Here is a 16218-nt window from a genome sequence, read left to right as displayed (position 1 = left end):
CTGTGGGTAACATCACCATTTTCATCAACTTCTCAGTGAGTCGACGATCTTGGAGTGCCTGATCAGTGGCCTTGATGTGCATCCCAAGGGTGATGGTGGCCTCTCCGAAAGAAGTATCGAAACCGTATCGACGGTGAAGGCTGGAGGCATCAGAGCCTTCCCCTTGTCGGCATCCCCCCAACCAAGTACTCGATTGCCATCCATTCCGGCTTGAGCCGGCAAAGCTTAGACCGTGATAACTGATCTGGTTAGGGCCTCGATGACGATGATGTCCTTGTCAATAGGGATGACTTTGACAAGAGGTGGTAGTGAAGATTGCTCCAATGATGGTCGGGCGTCAACGGAGATCGTGTACTCCTTGACACCCGAGGAGGAGATCCTTCTCTCAACTTCTTCATTGGTCGAGAAGATCCATCAGGTCCGGATCTTGGCTTCTTCTTCACAGCACGTCAGAGGAATTTGGCCGAGATCCTCATGCCTACAAGACAACAGCAAAAACAAGTTAGTCACAAGGCAAGAAAAGAAAAGAACTACTGAAATCTATTGAAGGAAATCTACCTAAGTGGCTCATTGGGCTTATCCCAGCATCATACAATGATTACTCCTTGAGGAGCTCCCACTACGGAGGAACCTGCACATCAAACAATCGGTTGTATAGTTCTTGACCTTCTTAAAAGAATTTATTCTTTCATCTGTGGATAGAAGAAGAAAGCCTGATGATAAATTGACATTTGGACTGAGGACCAAAGAACCACCACCCTCGTTTCCTAGGATGTTTTTTTCAACATAAAAGAGCCCAAAAAAGAGAGATTCGGTGCTCAAATCAAAAAAGATGACAGAGAATAACAAAAGAAGATAAAATCCTAAAGAAATTGGGGTGAGCTGGATAGGAACTATATTATACAGGTCATGAATATTGATGAAAAAAAGATGAAGAGGGATCAGAGTCCCAAACAAAGGAGCTCCTCGTAGATGGTAATGTACCTGTTTGGAGGACGAACATCCGACCTTCTTCATCGGGCGTCATCAGTCGATACTGACTAAGGATATAATAATGATCCCTTAGTCGGTCGATAGTGGCCTAAGACAATTTGGATCTCTCAACGAGAGGTCCGAGAAGATTTTCGAGAGCTGGCTACTCTTCCGACTCTTCAGGATCGGAATGACCCTATCGAGAAGATGCATCTCCAGGATCATCCTGAGGAACTTCCTCAATCTCTCTTCGAATAGTTGGAGTTCGAGAACTTTGGTCTCCCATCACGTTCTCGTCTCCTAACTCTCTACCAGAAGAAATCATTTCTTAAAAGGAAAGAGCAAAACAGAAACCTAAAAGAAGAGAAGATGGAAAGAGGTTTATCCTTTGGGAAAGACCGACAACGACGAAGACCGATGAAGAAGGAGATGGCCGATGGTGATAGAGCCTAAACCATCTAGGGACCCTAAACTCTACTGGAGGACAGAAACTCAGGGACTGGAGAACGAAGGCACTGGAATCTGAAGAAATACTGAAGAGAAGATGATCTCTATTTATAGAATCTTTCAACGGTCACGATCGATGCAGAAAATTACATCTTCCTCGGAGATTTCAACACGTGACAGAAATCTTGACCGACCATCATTCCAGCTTTTCAACACACCACCATCGAGATCGTGCTAAATCAGTCGAAATATCATCTCGAGCGCTGTGGTATTTAATGGTGCACGACCTGCGATGCGACAAAAGCCGTCACATATTCTACAAAATGACAAAATGACAGTTCACTCAATAAAACGACAAAGTGGCTGATTGTCGAAAAAGCAATTCGGATCTACACAGCGACTAACTCTTTTGTGCAATTAAAATTGCAGAATCGGACTCGAGAGTTGAGGAACAAGTGTTGAGGTAGATCCTTGTCACTTAGCCGACTAGCCTTCTTCCTCGCTTCCCAATCGACCAAGTGCCTTGCACCAGTTGAGTTGCCATAATTCAACCCGATCTGGATCAACAAGGCTCGTCCTAATCGACGTTCGGCCGACTAAGATCGATAATATTTGACCATCGACTAAAAGCAATAGACTTAATCAAATTGGTATCTAATCGGTTTGGTTCAACATGCAACCTACGATAAGCTGAGGATATTCGACGTATAGCCGACTACTTCCTCGGTGCAATACCGACTATCCGAATCGATGATGGTTATTCGATGCAGATATTAACTACATGTAAATGTAGAGCGCAATAGTCACCCACGAGCAGTCCATTACTCGACCTTAATGCTAGTTAATGAGGTAACTGCTCACTAAATGTCATAACTCCCATGTCCGAGTATTCAAGGATGAGAGTTATATTGTAACGGCTCTCTTTGTATTATAAAAAAGGATAAGTCATGGAGGACTAGATAAGCACTCTTTGGCTAGTGATAAGTTTTTGAGATCTAATTTTGTCTCTTTAGCTGTTCTCTTTCTCCGACTAACTTAAGCATCGAAAAGTCTCCTGTCGAACACCTACTGACAAGTGGATTTATTTTGTAGATTTTTTATCGTTCGATATTAAGATGCAATAGCTTGGCTTTCGGCCGACTATTTCGTCGGAGACGGGCTGCAACACCGATGATTCAACCACTATTTTATATCTAATCCCCGGGCTGCTCGAAAATTTCTGAAACAGATACTGTCATGTGTGGGAACTGACTTTGCAAAAAATATTGCCCAATCATCTACCCCGGCTAAACATGGAAAAATTGCTAAATAGGTACGGACCAAGTGGAAATCGGCACTAAATCAAAGGACCGGTTGCCCCAATCACAAGGGAACCGCTAACGTGTAAAATAAACTCCCGGAAGAAAATTTCAAAACGCTTCTCACCAAAAAAAAAAAAAAAAATTCAAAACTCCACGGCATGTGGACACAGCCAGTGTGCACCTCCTTTTTCTCCCAAGCTGCTCCTTTCATCCAGGATTCAGCCTTTTCACCCAATCATATTCTCAAACGTACTCAAAACACTGCAAAGGGTTATCGAGGTCCGGGCGTGTTCATGATTTCGTGTTCATGTCATTCGGGCTCGACTCGGATGCACGTGTGCAACACCTGCGACCAGTGTAAGCTCTTTTCTACAACGCGCTTTCTTCCAGAGAAAGCAACGACCCATACGTGGGCGGGCCTGGGTCCACCCGTCGTCGGATCTTGATGGTCCGCTGCAATATCGGTCTCACTACAGGCACTCAGATGGGTGAAACAAGCCTCCGATCATGCATCTTGGCGTGGGATGTGCGGCCAAGGCTGAATCGGACAAGCAGCTGCTCCGACGAGCTGTGGAGCTAATCTAAAGTTTCGACAAGCTCGGGTGCGTGATGGGGTTGGATCATCGCGATCCCCGTCAGGTCTTTCCTCCGCGACGGAACCTCCGCCCCCCGGGACGGGAATCGAGCGGCAAATATGACCTCGATATCTATCACATAATATAATAATATTATTTATAGAACCCCGAACGGTTCTCATCTCTTTCTCTGTCTAGAGTTCTCTCTCTAGAAACTTTCAGTCTCTCGTCGAGAACCGAAAGCTTTTTGATATTTTTTGGAGCTTTCTAAAGGCGGAGACGTCTCCTTCGCCTACCAACCTCTCCGGCTCCCATCGATTTGTTCGTTCTAAGTATAAACGGTGCGCTCTCTCTCTCCGTTTCGCGTTTCTATATTTAGACGGTGAGACACGAGCCTCGAGGCTTCCTCCCCTTTTCTGTCGGTGCTTTTGGGGCTCTCTCCATCTCCGTCTCCTCCTTTCTGAGAGAGCTTTTTTTTCTTCCTTTTTTTTTCTGGTGGTTTTTAGGGGGGTGATGGAGGGCGCGGAGCCACCGTTCGTCGGAGCCTATTCGGACCAGTTCGAGAGCTTCTCCGGAGGGAAGGAAGGCAAGGGGAGGAGGCTCTGGAAGCGGGTGAAGTACCAGCTGGTGGAGTACCATTCGTTGCCCGTCTATCTCAAGGACAACGAGTACATATTGCGCTACTACCGGGCTGAATGGCCCCTGAAGCAGACCCTACTCAGCATCTTCACCATCCACAACGAGACCCTCAATGTTTGGACGTAAGAATCTCTCTCAATATATCAAAGATCGGATTTTTCCTGATGAATCCCTCTGTTGATTTGCCAAAGATCGGTTTTTTTTTTTTTTTTTTTGTTTCTCCTTTGTCTATGCACCCAAGATTGGATCTTTTTCGTCGAATTTCTTGTTTATTCGCCCTCTAGCTGTGTTTTTCCAATTAAGGTTTCCTCTCACTGTTGATGTTTCCATCTGGGCTGGTGGATCGGGTTAGGTTCCTTCTCTCTTGTTAGGAAACGATTGTTCTGTACGGAAAATTAATAAATTTTGAATTGGTGTCTGGTGTGAAGAGAAAGATATCACATGATTACGGACAGCTTTAGATTGGGAGCAAAGGGAAAATTATTGTCTAGATACATGCATGCATATAATTTATGTTTCTTTAAAAAATCTTAGTTTCATTGATCCAACCAATTTGTTAATTCAGATGATGGTCGCCCGACATAATCTGAAGGGCCTGATGTATATATGCAAGCCTAAAATACTATATTGTGCACCTATACTGATTGCTGCAAAAGGTCTGCAATTTAATCCCTTTACCATAATCCCCCGAGTCAGAATTTTATCTTGCTTTACGATTTATGAAAGAGAAAACTTAGCATGTAGCAATCCCTTTACGATTTATGGGTTTTAGTATGATTAAGATTTAAGAGGTTGTTGTTGTATCATGGTCCATGCTTAGGGCTGAAACCAGATCGGATACAGATCGGATATCATCATATTCATATCCGTATTTATTTTGTCTGACGAATGCAAATACGGATATGGATATTATTCGGATGCAAAAATTCATATCCATATTCGTTTTAAACGGATATGGATACATTTCGGATACTAGAAGGATGGATATAATTATAGATATTACGTGGATTATTAGACTTTATGACTATATAATCAAAAATATTACTAAATAGATGATAAATCAAGTTAATAACAGGTTTATATGGTTGTATATTTCTCTTAAAAATTAATAATTGTTATATAAAATTATATAGGATTATATGTAGATTCGGATATTCGGATACGGATCGGATAGTTGTCTGTCAATATCCATATTCATTTTTCTTTGATGGATATGGATACGGATATTAGTCAGATCCTCAAATTTCTATCCATATTCGGATTGATTCGGATACGAAAATAGATCCGAATTGATAATATCCATACTACTTTCACCCCTATCCATGCTTTTACCATAGTCAATATAACTTTGATGGAGGATTAAATATCTAGAGTTTGAAAAGGTTGGGATTGATCCAAAGATGGCTTTATAATAATAATAATAATAAGTTTTAATGATGGGTTTGTGAATCAGGATTCTTGCCAAGATCTGCTTATGTAAACGAAACAGCACTCATATGCTGCAGTACAGATTACAAGGCAATTCAGTGTTTCTAAGAGAATGGGGATGAATTTTGCATTACGGAAAGCTTTGTGCTGATTTTGTTGCTGCAAAGTGCTATTTGGGTTCATGGATCAGATCTTCATGATTCAAGGAGGAACCATAGACAATGAATTAGAGAGCGAAATTTTGCAACAAATCTCTTTCAGTACTAGTATCAACAAATTGCCAATCTGTGACGGTCTTAGACGAGATTAGAAGAGGTTGGCTTCTTATATTTCAAGGATGTTTTTCATAATTTCTCTCTAGTTGGGGTTAGATGAGCCGTCTTGTAGGATGTAACTCATATTTGGTTTTTGTAGATTGTTTGATATTGCTTTTCTTCAAAAGAAACTTTCCATTAGTCAAATCAAACAAGGGTTGATATTTATCTTTGTTCCTTGGAGCTGGCATAAGTTTAACCCATACATGTAGAGGCCAGTCGATCCTCAGGATTTGATCTTTCATGGATTCATTCTGCTTTTGCTTGGACTCCCATGTGTTTCTTATTTGATAGATCCGAGACTATCCCCTTCTCCACTTTCTCATGCTTCCTACTCTTCTTGAAGTATCGTATTTTTCTATGTTCATTATTCTTTTCTTTATTTGTATTGGACATACTAGAGAAATTGCATTATATTGTCTTTTGGAGAAACAGAAATGGGATTCTATAAATAGTGTCTTCTGGTGTAACCATAAAATTTCATGAAATGCTCAAAAAATTTCATCATGTAGAATTTCTCTTCCTCTAAGCATATATCTTCCATTTAGGCCCCTTTTCTAGCGGCCAAACATCTTCTAGATAAATCCAACTTTATAGTTTCAAATTTTTAAGACCAAAATAATCATGCTTAAGTGCAGTAATGCTAACATTGGATATCTATAGTTCACTCAAGAAAGAGGATTGTCTTTAAAAGTTCAAATTTTTGGCTATGAAACATTGCAAACTGGCTTCAAAATGTCTATTTTTTAAATAAAAAAGGATCATGATTATGTAATTAAGTTTTTGCAAATGTAGTGTCAACAAGGGACTGAAGCCATTGAATTTTACAAAGGGAAATCTAAGATTAATCTTTCGTGAACAACAATGAATTTGGACTTGTTCAGAAACTAGCAAATGGTTGGAAGCTTTCAGAAGTCCTATTTAAATTCCTGATACCTATAGCTACTAATCTCTACAAATTCCATTATCATGTATTATAAGACTTTGAGGAAGCCTGTCTTATCTACCTCTCTTCTTTGCTTATGTTGTGGAGCTTAGTTGTTTCAAAACTTTGATCTATACGGTCTGACCAACTATATGTGATTTATTATAGTGACTCATTAAAGCTTGTGTTTGTTACTCACACTATTCCCATTAATGATTCAGGCACTTGATCGGGTTCTTTCTGTTTCTTGCTTTGACCATATACACTGCAATGAAGGTTCCACAGGTGGTAGATCTCCAGTCATTGCAACATTTGCCAGATGCACTAAAAAAAGCTCATTTACAAAAGATCCAATCAGAAATTATGGCTTGTCTTCCTTCTTTGCCTCACCTACCTGATTTGCAAAGATTAAAAGATGAATTGAAGACCTCCTTGGCTTCTATGGACATGTTTCCATCTCTACCCCGCTTGCACCTTCTGGAACTTCTGTCAAATTGTTTGCCTCAGAGATTTAGCCACACAAATCAGACAAATGTATGTGCTCTTGCAGACACCCACTGTCTTATTCAATTTTCTGCTAGCATATTACATTTCTTTTCTGAAATTTGTCTTAATATAGCATGTTCAGTGACATAATAGAACTTTTTAAAATTCTAAAAATGTATTTGTTTTCCCTAAGTTGATGAGCATATTGGTTCTGCAGTTAGCTATGCTTTTCCACTTAACTTCATTTGCGGGTATGAAGACAAACATTATATTAAATATTATATATACTCTTCCCATTACCAAATAGATAAACAAATTTTGGATATCTTTCTTTCTTCTTCCTCCTCCTCCTTTCTTTTTTGGACTAGATATCAGACTTGAAATATAAGACAGAAACACCTAGTCTTCAGCAAGTTCCAAATTTATTGACCCTGTTATTGCTGTTGTATCCAGTATATTTAAGTGGTTTTATAGTTATCAGTCTGTTACAGTTATATTTAATTCAAACCTTTAGTCAGTGTCATGTTAGAGTCATTCTTTCTTGAATTATTACCACAACACTAACTTAAAGCCCATCATATGATGGATGTGCAGTGGAGCTTTAAAGATGACATGGCTAACATGATAGCGCCACTGCTAGTAAGGCCAATTCCACGTTGGCCGTTTTTTGCCTTTTTAGGTGGAGCCATGTTTTGCCTTCTTGCCAGCAGTGCATGCCACCTTCTATCGTGCCACTCCCGGCGGGTTGCATACATAATGCTGCGCCTCGACTATGCTGGGATTGCTGCCCTCATCACAACATCCTTCTACCCCATGGTGTACTACTCTTTCATGTGCAACCCTTTCTTCTGCAACCTCTACCTCGGTTTCATAACCGTTCTTGGTGTAGCCACCATCTGTGGCTCGCTCTTTGAAGTCTTCCAAAGCCCAGAGTTCCGGGTTATAAGGGCAAGTCTATTTTTTGGCATGGGCATATCGGGGGTGGTGCCTGTGTTGCACAAGTTGGCAGTTTTCTGGAATCAACCAGAGGCAATTCACACAACTGGATATGAGGTGTTGATGGGGCTTTCATATGGATTAGGGGCGCTGGTATATGCCACAAGAATTCCAGAGCGCTGGATGCCTGGAAAATTTGACATCGCCGGGCATAGTCACCAGCTCTTCCATGTGCTAGTCGTCGCCGGGGCTTACATACACTACCAGGCAGGGCTGGTGTACCTAAAATGGAGAGATATGGAAGGATGCTAGCATTGCTGTATGAGACATTAAGCAATAAATGGATATCCTTGTAGTAGCTCCCCATGAGCTTGTAGGCTACAAAATGTATTCTTGTGGCAGGGCTCAAGTCAAGTATTTTCCCACTAGCAATTTTAGCAAATCTGAAAATTATCAAAGAATTCAAGCTTCTCATTGTACAATGTATCAGCACGTCTTCTGGAATACAACAGGAAGAACATCATGCCTGTTGGTTAGTTCTGATATGCATGAGAATTTGGTTAAATGATCCAAATAGTATCTAGTTCTCAGTATTACTTTAAAAATGTGTCTGTGGTGTAATCCATCTTCTGTGAATGGTAAATAGAAATAGATGTTGCATATATCCACGTTTGGCAAAAAGCTGTTTGCGCCTTCTGGATGGAAAGCCTTGAGCATGCTACAAAAGTTATATTCCTTCAAGACTTGCTCCAGGTAAGTTATGACAGTACTTGGTCAAAGTCAAACTAAAGTCACAGCATTCTCATGTGACCATTAGGAAATTATTCAACTGCAAAATGACCACCTGGTGGTTGCTTGTCCTCTCGACATCAAGTGCCGGGGCAGCTGCTCCCCATCATTTTTTGTTCTTCTCAAGCCATGCACGGATGGCCCTTTCAGATTCAGAAAGCAGCTCCTCTTTTTTCTCTCTCGCCGAACCTTCAAAGAATTCAAAGTAATCCTTGTAGTTCCGCTTGTAGTAATCATCTAGTCTCTGAGGAAATAAAAAAACCAGCAAGTTACCAATTCAAACATCATGTTGATTTCTTCATATATTTACTTCTTTAAAAAAAAATATTTTAAATAAGGAAACATTAACCTCTTTGTCATTTCTTGCTTTGTTCTCTTTGGATCTCTTTAGATACTCTGACAGCATAAAAGATTTAAGTTACGTCATCAAGCAAATTTTCTGGCTAAATTGCAATTGTATTTCACATTCTATGATCCATAATCATAACATTTTATATAGATTAAAAGAAACATCAATTCTGAAACGAACAACCAAGCACTAAGTTATATTGCTCCCTGCAAGTATCACTAGGAGCAAAGTTCGGAAATTGCATTGGATACCTTGAAGAAGGGCATTCTTTGAGTCGTTGCCTTGGGGGAGTGTGGCTGTTGATACCAGCAAAGGCAATAGGCTCCTTCTTCTAACTTCCTTTACCTGAACCAATTTAACGAGGTGTCTGAGACTATGGATCACTCCCTCAGGAGAAGCAGCTGGCCTGTTCTTTGGAAGGAGAGTTCCCCGAGGCAGAGCCATGGACCTATCACTCGTTCCACTCCCTCTTTCAACCCCGGTCCCCGTTTTCCTTCCCCCTCTTTGAGGTGGAGATGCTTAGGTTCCAGGAATTAGAATGCACACACACGAGCAGAGCCACAAGATTCTTTATGGATAAGACTAAAAGGAATCATTGATATCGTCAATATTATTTCAAATGTGATCTTTTTTTCGGCTCTGATATTGAAGCTTTGACTGCGCTTATCTTGGACAACTCACATTCAGATTAGGCACCAGACTAGTAGAGTTTGGTTCACATATTTCATGTGGAGTTCATTACCTTATCAATATTATGTTCTAGAAGTTAACTGACTAAATTGATCCAATCTATTTGGCATAACGAAAAAGCACTTTGGTCGCATTAGGAAATTATCTTTATGAACCCCACTTTGTAAGCGGTTCTTGTAGATTTTATGCAATAACCATAGAATCAACAAGCCAACATAATGTGCCCCAATCAGACTAAGCACAAAATAAAAAGCATGTTAAAATAACCGCTAGTCAGGAAATTGAACATGCAGGAGCTACCAAAATAGAGCAGAAATAATTGCTTCATGCTAGCGAATTATGTAAATGAAACCCTGCCATTCAAATAGTATTTTGAGTTCCATTCCTGGTATTTTGCTATACAGAGGAAGAATTATGAGAAGGTAATGGTCGAGGGGGAAAAATATTCAAGGGTTTCACTACCGAAATAAGTCTATTAATTTCCTAGAAGAATGATTCCCAAGCAGATCTCCTGAAAACTGAGCCACAATAATGGCAGAATGAAAGACTAGGGTCTTATGAATCCATATCTTCACTTGCCTAACCAAATCCAAGCATCTTGGGTGCTACCTGTAGAAGAGGCTCCAAAGCACTTGGAGCGAACTTCCTAGCAAAGAGGTGACAAAGTGACGTGGACTGGTTATTGTATAAACAAGTATGGCCCTCAAGAATACTCCTTATAAATGTTTCCGTAATATCAGCCCCCCCAAATGTTGCTGGGTGAGCACCACCCCTCGACCAGTCTACCCAAGTAATACTTCTATTCGCCAGAAGATGTGGTGATTCAATGGTGAGCAAGGTAGGAAAGTAGTGTTCATCCACGTAACAATTTGGCTTGCAGAAGTTTTCAAACTTTGGATAGTACGTGGTATCTTTCACTATACTGACTGCAGATTTCCGACTAACTGCAAACCACTGAGAGCCTTTACGCCATTGTGTGATGTTGACCTCAGGTGCCATGTTCAAGTTGTACCGTCCTCTTCCATAAGGTCCCGGATCATCCATAGCCCCAATAAAACTGTGCCTAGATCTCATCAAGTGTTTGTAGGCGATGCTGAAGTTAGATAGTGGGATGCAAGACTCAGACAGCAGAACAAACCATTCATTTGAAAGATCTAACAGAGCATTTGCAAGGAGTCGTCTCTCAGCATCGCACATGCTCATCTGCCCCCACTCGGATACCTGCAGACCAGAACTCCAAGTTATAACAGGGTATAAAGAAGGGAGATGATTCAGACAACAATTGGAATATATAAAAACAATCAATGTACCAAAGCATCTTTTCCACTGATAATCACATTTCTTTCTTTGTAATGCACAACTGACACAACTACGATGAATTGTTAGACATTACAGAGTCACCATGCTTAGTCATGCCACCCAAAAATACTTTTACAAGATTTTCATGAAAAAAACAAATATGCTTCTGCAGATAAATTAACAACCACCAGCACTTACAAATTCATTCATCCTGGAATGGATCAAATATAAAACAGATAAAAATTGCTAGCTTATAGTATTTTAGAATTAACTCATGCTTCTATACCCTTTGAACTTACCAGAATTACTTGACAGTAACACCAGCCGTCATAGTCATCAAATTATCAAAGATGAATGGCCTGTCCTCCCCTTTTAGTGAATCACCTTTATAAGATGAAAGCCCTGTGGTGCTGATAGATATGCAGTCCTGTACTTCTATGAGGATTCTGCTTATATATAACAATGATGCATAGGATTTTACGATGCTCTTTTGATGATGGATTGAGGGTGTACTTCTCCCTAGTCGAACCGCAATCTTACAGCTAGCAAACCATCTTTCTAAACTAATAAACTAATGAACTTTTTGCTCTTTACAGAGCTATGAGATGTGTACTAGATGAAAACTAGCCATGATCAAAATCTGAAATTGATTTGTCAGGAGTATCTCGAATCATAGTCAATCCTCCTGTTATCAAACCAAAAAGAGACTGTTGAGACTTTAACTAACAACCTTTCAGCTAGCTTAATGTTCAAACACTTAAAACTTATGAGGAGAATGAAAAAGAAAAAATCTCTAGACAAACAGCATCATTTCAGTTGTTCCCTTCTGAAAGGCACTGGAAAAACCTGAATGCGAACAAATTTAACAACCCAATACAATTCAACACAAAAATGCAAGCATTGTACCTACTGTTTTTCTACTTATATGGTTCATGGATCATAGAACATATGACCCATTCACAGTCAGAACAATGTAAGCCCAGATCTACTTTTCAAAAAAACAAAAGTATCCTACAAACAACCAAAAACTTCTAGCAGCAATAACAACAAGAAAATGCTTTGTTTTACATGGCACACTTCACTTCCACAATCTAGTGATATAATACCAAAACCTCTGAAATAGTTGTAACAAAGTATCAGAGTTCTTTTTCAGTTGTTACTTTATACTCAATTTGCATCTCCTCAAATCAATCCAATACTCAGCCTTGCACCTTTTTTTCACTCCTTTAACTTGCTCAGCCTTAATGCATTTCATCTACAGTAACTTGAATATGATGCCACTAACTCAAGGTCAAAGATATTTTTATCAGCTATGTGTCAAGATTAAAGACCAATACAAAAAGATACTGTTTCACACATTTGAGGGGCTGGCGGAAGAATTGGGGGTTGGGGGAAGGGACATCTGTGACTAAGGCAACTGATGGATCAGAAAAAAAAAAGTTTCTCAGAAACAATTTTGATCATTTGGCCCAAGCAACCTCAAATGTAGTTGGTTGGGTCAAAATAGAGTCATTAGACTCCTAAGTCCTGACTGTCTCAAGTTATAGCCGAAGGCATAGTGGAGATTATCAAATATGCAACTATCCTATACTAGCTGAAGTAAATGTGGTGCAAACTTCAAAGCCTATATTTTCTCCAGATGCCTGGTCAACAAGGAAAGCAACCGGTACTTGCACATGCCACTAAACTGCACGTACATGTATATGGTGTAGATAGGTTGCTCTATTTTCATGTATCCAGCAGAAGAATGAAACTCCACTCAGGGAGAAAGCTCCACAGTAGGGCATAATATCGGGCTAAATACTCTAAATTATATAATTGCAGATGTTCACAAGAAAAACTGAAAAAGATCTTAGTAATAACTCCAAAACATCGCACCTCACGTTTGATGTACAGCACATGGTATGTGTTTGGTCCTCAACATTGGTTGCCCCAAGTCATGATTTTTTTTATCATGCCATTGCACATTCACTGCTAAATCATTGTAACCATAAATTTTTACCAGATGCAGGATGTACCCCACTTTACTACATGGCAATCTTAAAAATTTGGTGCAGCCACATATCCCTATGTATTTTTGTCAAAAATTATGCTATTATCAATAGGTGCATCAAACCTACAATACAATGTAGTACCAAAAGGAAAAAAAAGACCTCAGCAAGTTTGTTAGAATAAGGTAAACTTCACCAAAATCAAATACTATACTCAACAGTAGAAATACAATTTCACTTATCTGAAATGACATAAGGTTTTAATTATGTATCTTGCAAGCAAGCTCCAAATCAAAATCATGAGTATAAACAAAACAAAAGAAGAATGATAGAATACAAATGCTCTTCTGGCTAGCAATCAAATGGCATCAACACTTAAATTTGACAATAGCTATTGTGGCTTTAAATCATCAAAATTAGATGTATCTTCAATTGTTGCCACTTTGCTAACCAGAAGGTAATAGAGTATACACAATTGGGTAGACCTGGTTAATAGCATACTCCAAGGGATCCTCAAGACCTCAGATAGAAGGGGTTCTGCTATAAGAGTCGAAGGAATGGAGTGATGGAGTGAAGGCCAAGCAAAGAAATGCTTTTTTTTTTTTTAACAAAAGCACTTGCCATAGACCTTCGATGGCAAGCCCAAATCAAATAGCCATGTCCAAATATACTTAATAAGTTTTGTTCCCTGTCTGTATACATCCATTATTGATAAATAAACCAGAAGAACACAAAATGAAGAGCAATTTCCAAAATATGAAACAATTAATAGACAGAAAAATGCGAAAAAGTTTTTCTAATGTAAAATTACGAGACTAGCATATATGGAGGAGGAGTAGCAATAGTAGCTGTAGTAGCAGCAGCAGCAGCAGTAATAGTAGTAATAATAACGATAGTAATAAATGATACCTTACTGGGGATTTGCCTCCGATAGAATACCGAGTCTGAAGTGAAGTTCCCCTGGTACCACGGCAGGGCATGGATATAGATCGAGTAGAGCCCTTTATGCCCCTTGAAGTACTTCTCCCACAGAGGAGACAGCGGCAACGGCCCTCTGGTCAAGAACATGAACGCAATCTTGGGTACCCTTTTGAAGGGATACTTGTTCACCAGCGGCACGAATGACGCCCGCCAAAGGAGCTCCTTATCGCTCATATTATGCATCAAGTTGGATGGAGGCCTGATCCACCAATCGAGACGACTCTGCTCCTCGACGCACGGTTCGAAACGGGCCTTCGTTTGCAAGACCACATTTTGAACCTTTAAATTCCTCGTCATGTACATACTAAGCACCGAGAACCCGACGCCGAGAGCAAGGAAGAGTACAAAAACCTTCAACAGAACCAGAGGGGCGGCCCTGGGCTGAGCCCTCTGCAACGAATCCTTGATGTCCTCCATCGAGGACACCCTCGTCTGCATCTTTCGGAGACCCGAAAGGATCAAGGGGAAACGCATCAAACCCTAGATTGTATCTCGGAAAGGAAATGTCGAATTCCGGAGCCTACTCTTCATGGGAGAAGGGGCTCAGATCTGAGAGGGGTAAGGAGGGATTTTTTTCGAAGGTTAGGTGCGTGGGGAGATCGGAGTTGGAGGCGAATGGATGGGGACAGGAGAGACCAAGAGAAGGGAGAGAGAAGTGGCGGAGTGGGGCCGGGACTGGTAGTAATCCGGCGACGGAAACGCTTTTTTTGGAAGCAGTAGAAATGCGGAGATTGATATCCAGAAAAAGACGGCGGTAACTCGTCCGTCCTTCCTACATGAGCCGAGTTACCCGAAGAAACGAACTATGATCAACGGTTCTCTGGATGAATCCTCTTGTTTTTAGCTCGGATTACCGTTAAGATTTGATTTCAAATTCTCATGATAGAAAAATGCACTTTCCCAGTTGGGCATCACTTTCTTTATTCACCTCTTTTTGTTCCAATGGTCTATGGGAAATTTTTGGTTTTCAAAAAAATATTTTAAAAATATAAAAAATGGATAATACCGTGTGGTGCCATAAGAAGATCCAAAAAAAAAACCCTAATTATTTGAGGAGTTGCCAAGAACAAAGTTTGTATTTGAGCTTTCAATTAACGCTTCAGCTACCAGTGAGTTACTGTAAAGTCCAAGCATGTATTATTTTTGGAGAGATCTTTGAGAATATTGTCATTTTTGAGTTCGAATCTTGGATGCTGCAATTTGAATTAAGATATGAAAAATTATAATGACCTATTGTCAATATTTCACTGACATTACCATTTTGTTGCTTTTAATTAGGATCGGAACTATCACCTTTGCATTGGAAACATTGTTGCATTACCATCTTTTCATATACTTTTTTTTGAAAAAAAAAAAAGACAGATTTTGAAACATGAGGCATGTGCTTTCTTCCTTCCTCCTTTTTTTTTTTTATAATAAAATTCTAATTTTAACATTTGTAAAATTCTTAAAGTAGAACTAGAATGATAAATTGTCATCTTTAGTTCTATTGCTATTCTTTATGTCTCTTAATATCAGCTATAATACCATAGTCGTCAATACTCTATTGTTCTTGCCACCTCCATAATCAACAAACACTATAAGTCTATCACTCCAATCACTAATGCCATCATGCTCTTATCATCAACACCATTGTCATAGCCACGTTAGTGTATTAAACTAGCCTCAAGACACGTGGCATCATCATATGAAATCAAAGAGATAACAATCTCAAAGTGCCAGATTCTAGTAGACCAATTTAACAGTTAGTAGATTCAGCTCGGTATTTTACCAAACTGAATGAAGGACACTCTTGTATTCTATCCGAATGACGTCTCGACTGATAAAAAAATATTCAGATTGGGTATTTACCGACCATCTAAACTTCGATGCCTCCTATATCTAGGATGACTATTATGACGTCTCTATCTCATGTCGGTCATATACCGAAGAGAACTATTATAGTGACAGACTTAGTCGTTCTGCGAACGTCCTCCGTAGTTTCTACAACCAAGCCATAGCTGGCCACGATCTTATGCCCATCTCATATATGCAGCTGTACGCCAGCTCACTTATAAGTGGCTCTCTAACCGTCTAACAAATTTCTCTAATGGTCT

General features: G+C 39.8%; 3 protein-coding genes across 4 annotated transcripts; 1 reads left to right on the top strand and 2 right to left on the bottom strand.

Annotated features, from left to right (window-relative positions):
- Nucleotides 1-3498: 3498 nt before the first annotated feature.
- LOC140853219 (heptahelical transmembrane protein ADIPOR3-like) lies at nt 3499-8588 on the top strand. 2 transcript variants are annotated; one of them, XM_073247379.1, is made up of 4 exons: nt 3499-3636; nt 3802-4056; nt 6823-7135; nt 7682-8588. In XM_073247379.1, exons 2-4 carry the CDS (start codon nt 3809-3811, stop codon nt 8333-8335), a joined length of 1215 nt encoding a protein of 404 aa, XP_073103480.1. In that variant the 5' UTR covers nt 3499-3636; nt 3802-3808; the 3' UTR covers nt 8336-8588. The 2 variants fall into 2 exon arrangements, with proteins under 2 accessions (XP_073103480.1, XP_073103479.1); XM_073247378.1 differs by having other exon boundaries at nt 3528-3677.
- LOC105055838 (uncharacterized) lies at nt 8456-9653 on the bottom strand. Its single transcript, XM_010937836.4, has 3 exons — nt 9413-9653; nt 9162-9208; nt 8456-9056 (listed from the first exon to the last, which is right to left on the bottom strand). Exons 1-3 carry the CDS (start codon nt 9603-9605, stop codon nt 8919-8921), a joined length of 378 nt encoding a protein of 125 aa, XP_010936138.2. The 5' UTR covers nt 9606-9653; the 3' UTR covers nt 8456-8918.
- A 552-nt stretch (nt 9654-10205) lies between these two features.
- Nucleotides 10206-14849, bottom strand: LOC105055840 (glycosyltransferase BC10). The gene is made up of 2 exons (XM_010937840.4): nt 14051-14849; nt 10206-11072 (listed from the first exon to the last, which is right to left on the bottom strand). The coding sequence occupies exons 1-2, from the start codon at nt 14594-14596 to the stop codon at nt 10431-10433; spliced, it is 1188 nt and encodes a 395-aa protein (XP_010936142.1). The 5' UTR covers nt 14597-14849; the 3' UTR covers nt 10206-10430.
- Nucleotides 14850-16218: the final 1369 nt, after the last annotated feature.

This window comes from Elaeis guineensis, chromosome 13 (assembly GCF_000442705.2).
Source record: "Elaeis guineensis isolate ETL-2024a chromosome 13, EG11, whole genome shotgun sequence".
Taxonomy (NCBI): Eukaryota; Viridiplantae; Streptophyta; class Magnoliopsida; order Arecales; family Arecaceae; genus Elaeis; species Elaeis guineensis.
This window is presented reverse-complemented; position numbering and strand designations above follow the sequence as displayed.

What these genes read in the sequence shown, in the direction of transcription:
- LOC140853219 (XM_073247379.1), top strand. Translation starts at nt 3,809, where the DNA reads ATGGAGGGCGCGGAGCCACCGTTCGTCGGAGCCTATTCGGACCAGTTC. An exon ending in GAGACCCTCAATGTTTGGAC is followed by an intron (nt 4,057 to 6,822) that starts GTAAGAATCTCT and finishes TTAATGATTCAG; the next exon opens with GCACTTGATCGGGTTCTTTC. An exon ending in GCCACACAAATCAGACAAAT is followed by an intron (nt 7,136 to 7,681) that starts GTATGTGCTCTT and finishes ATGGATGTGCAG; the next exon opens with TGGAGCTTTAAAGATGACAT.
- LOC105055838 (XM_010937836.4), bottom strand. Translation starts at nt 9,605, where the DNA reads ATGGCTCTGCCTCGGGGAACTCTCCTTCCAAAGAACAGGCCAGCTGCT. An exon ending in AAAGAATGCCCTTCTTCAAG is followed by an intron (nt 9,209 to 9,412) that starts GTATCCAATGCA and finishes TTATGCTGTCAG; the next exon opens with AGTATCTAAAGAGATCCAAA. An exon ending in AAGCAAGAAATGACAAAGAG is followed by an intron (nt 9,057 to 9,161) that starts GTTAATGTTTCC and finishes TTATTTCCTCAG; the next exon opens with AGACTAGATGATTACTACAA.
- LOC105055840 (XM_010937840.4), bottom strand. Translation starts at nt 14,596, where the DNA reads ATGCGTTTCCCCTTGATCCTTTCGGGTCTCCGAAAGATGCAGACGAGG. An exon ending in GGAGGCAAATCCCCAGTAAG is followed by an intron (nt 11,073 to 14,050) that starts GTATCATTTATT and finishes TCTGGTCTGCAG; the next exon opens with GTATCCGAGTGGGGGCAGAT.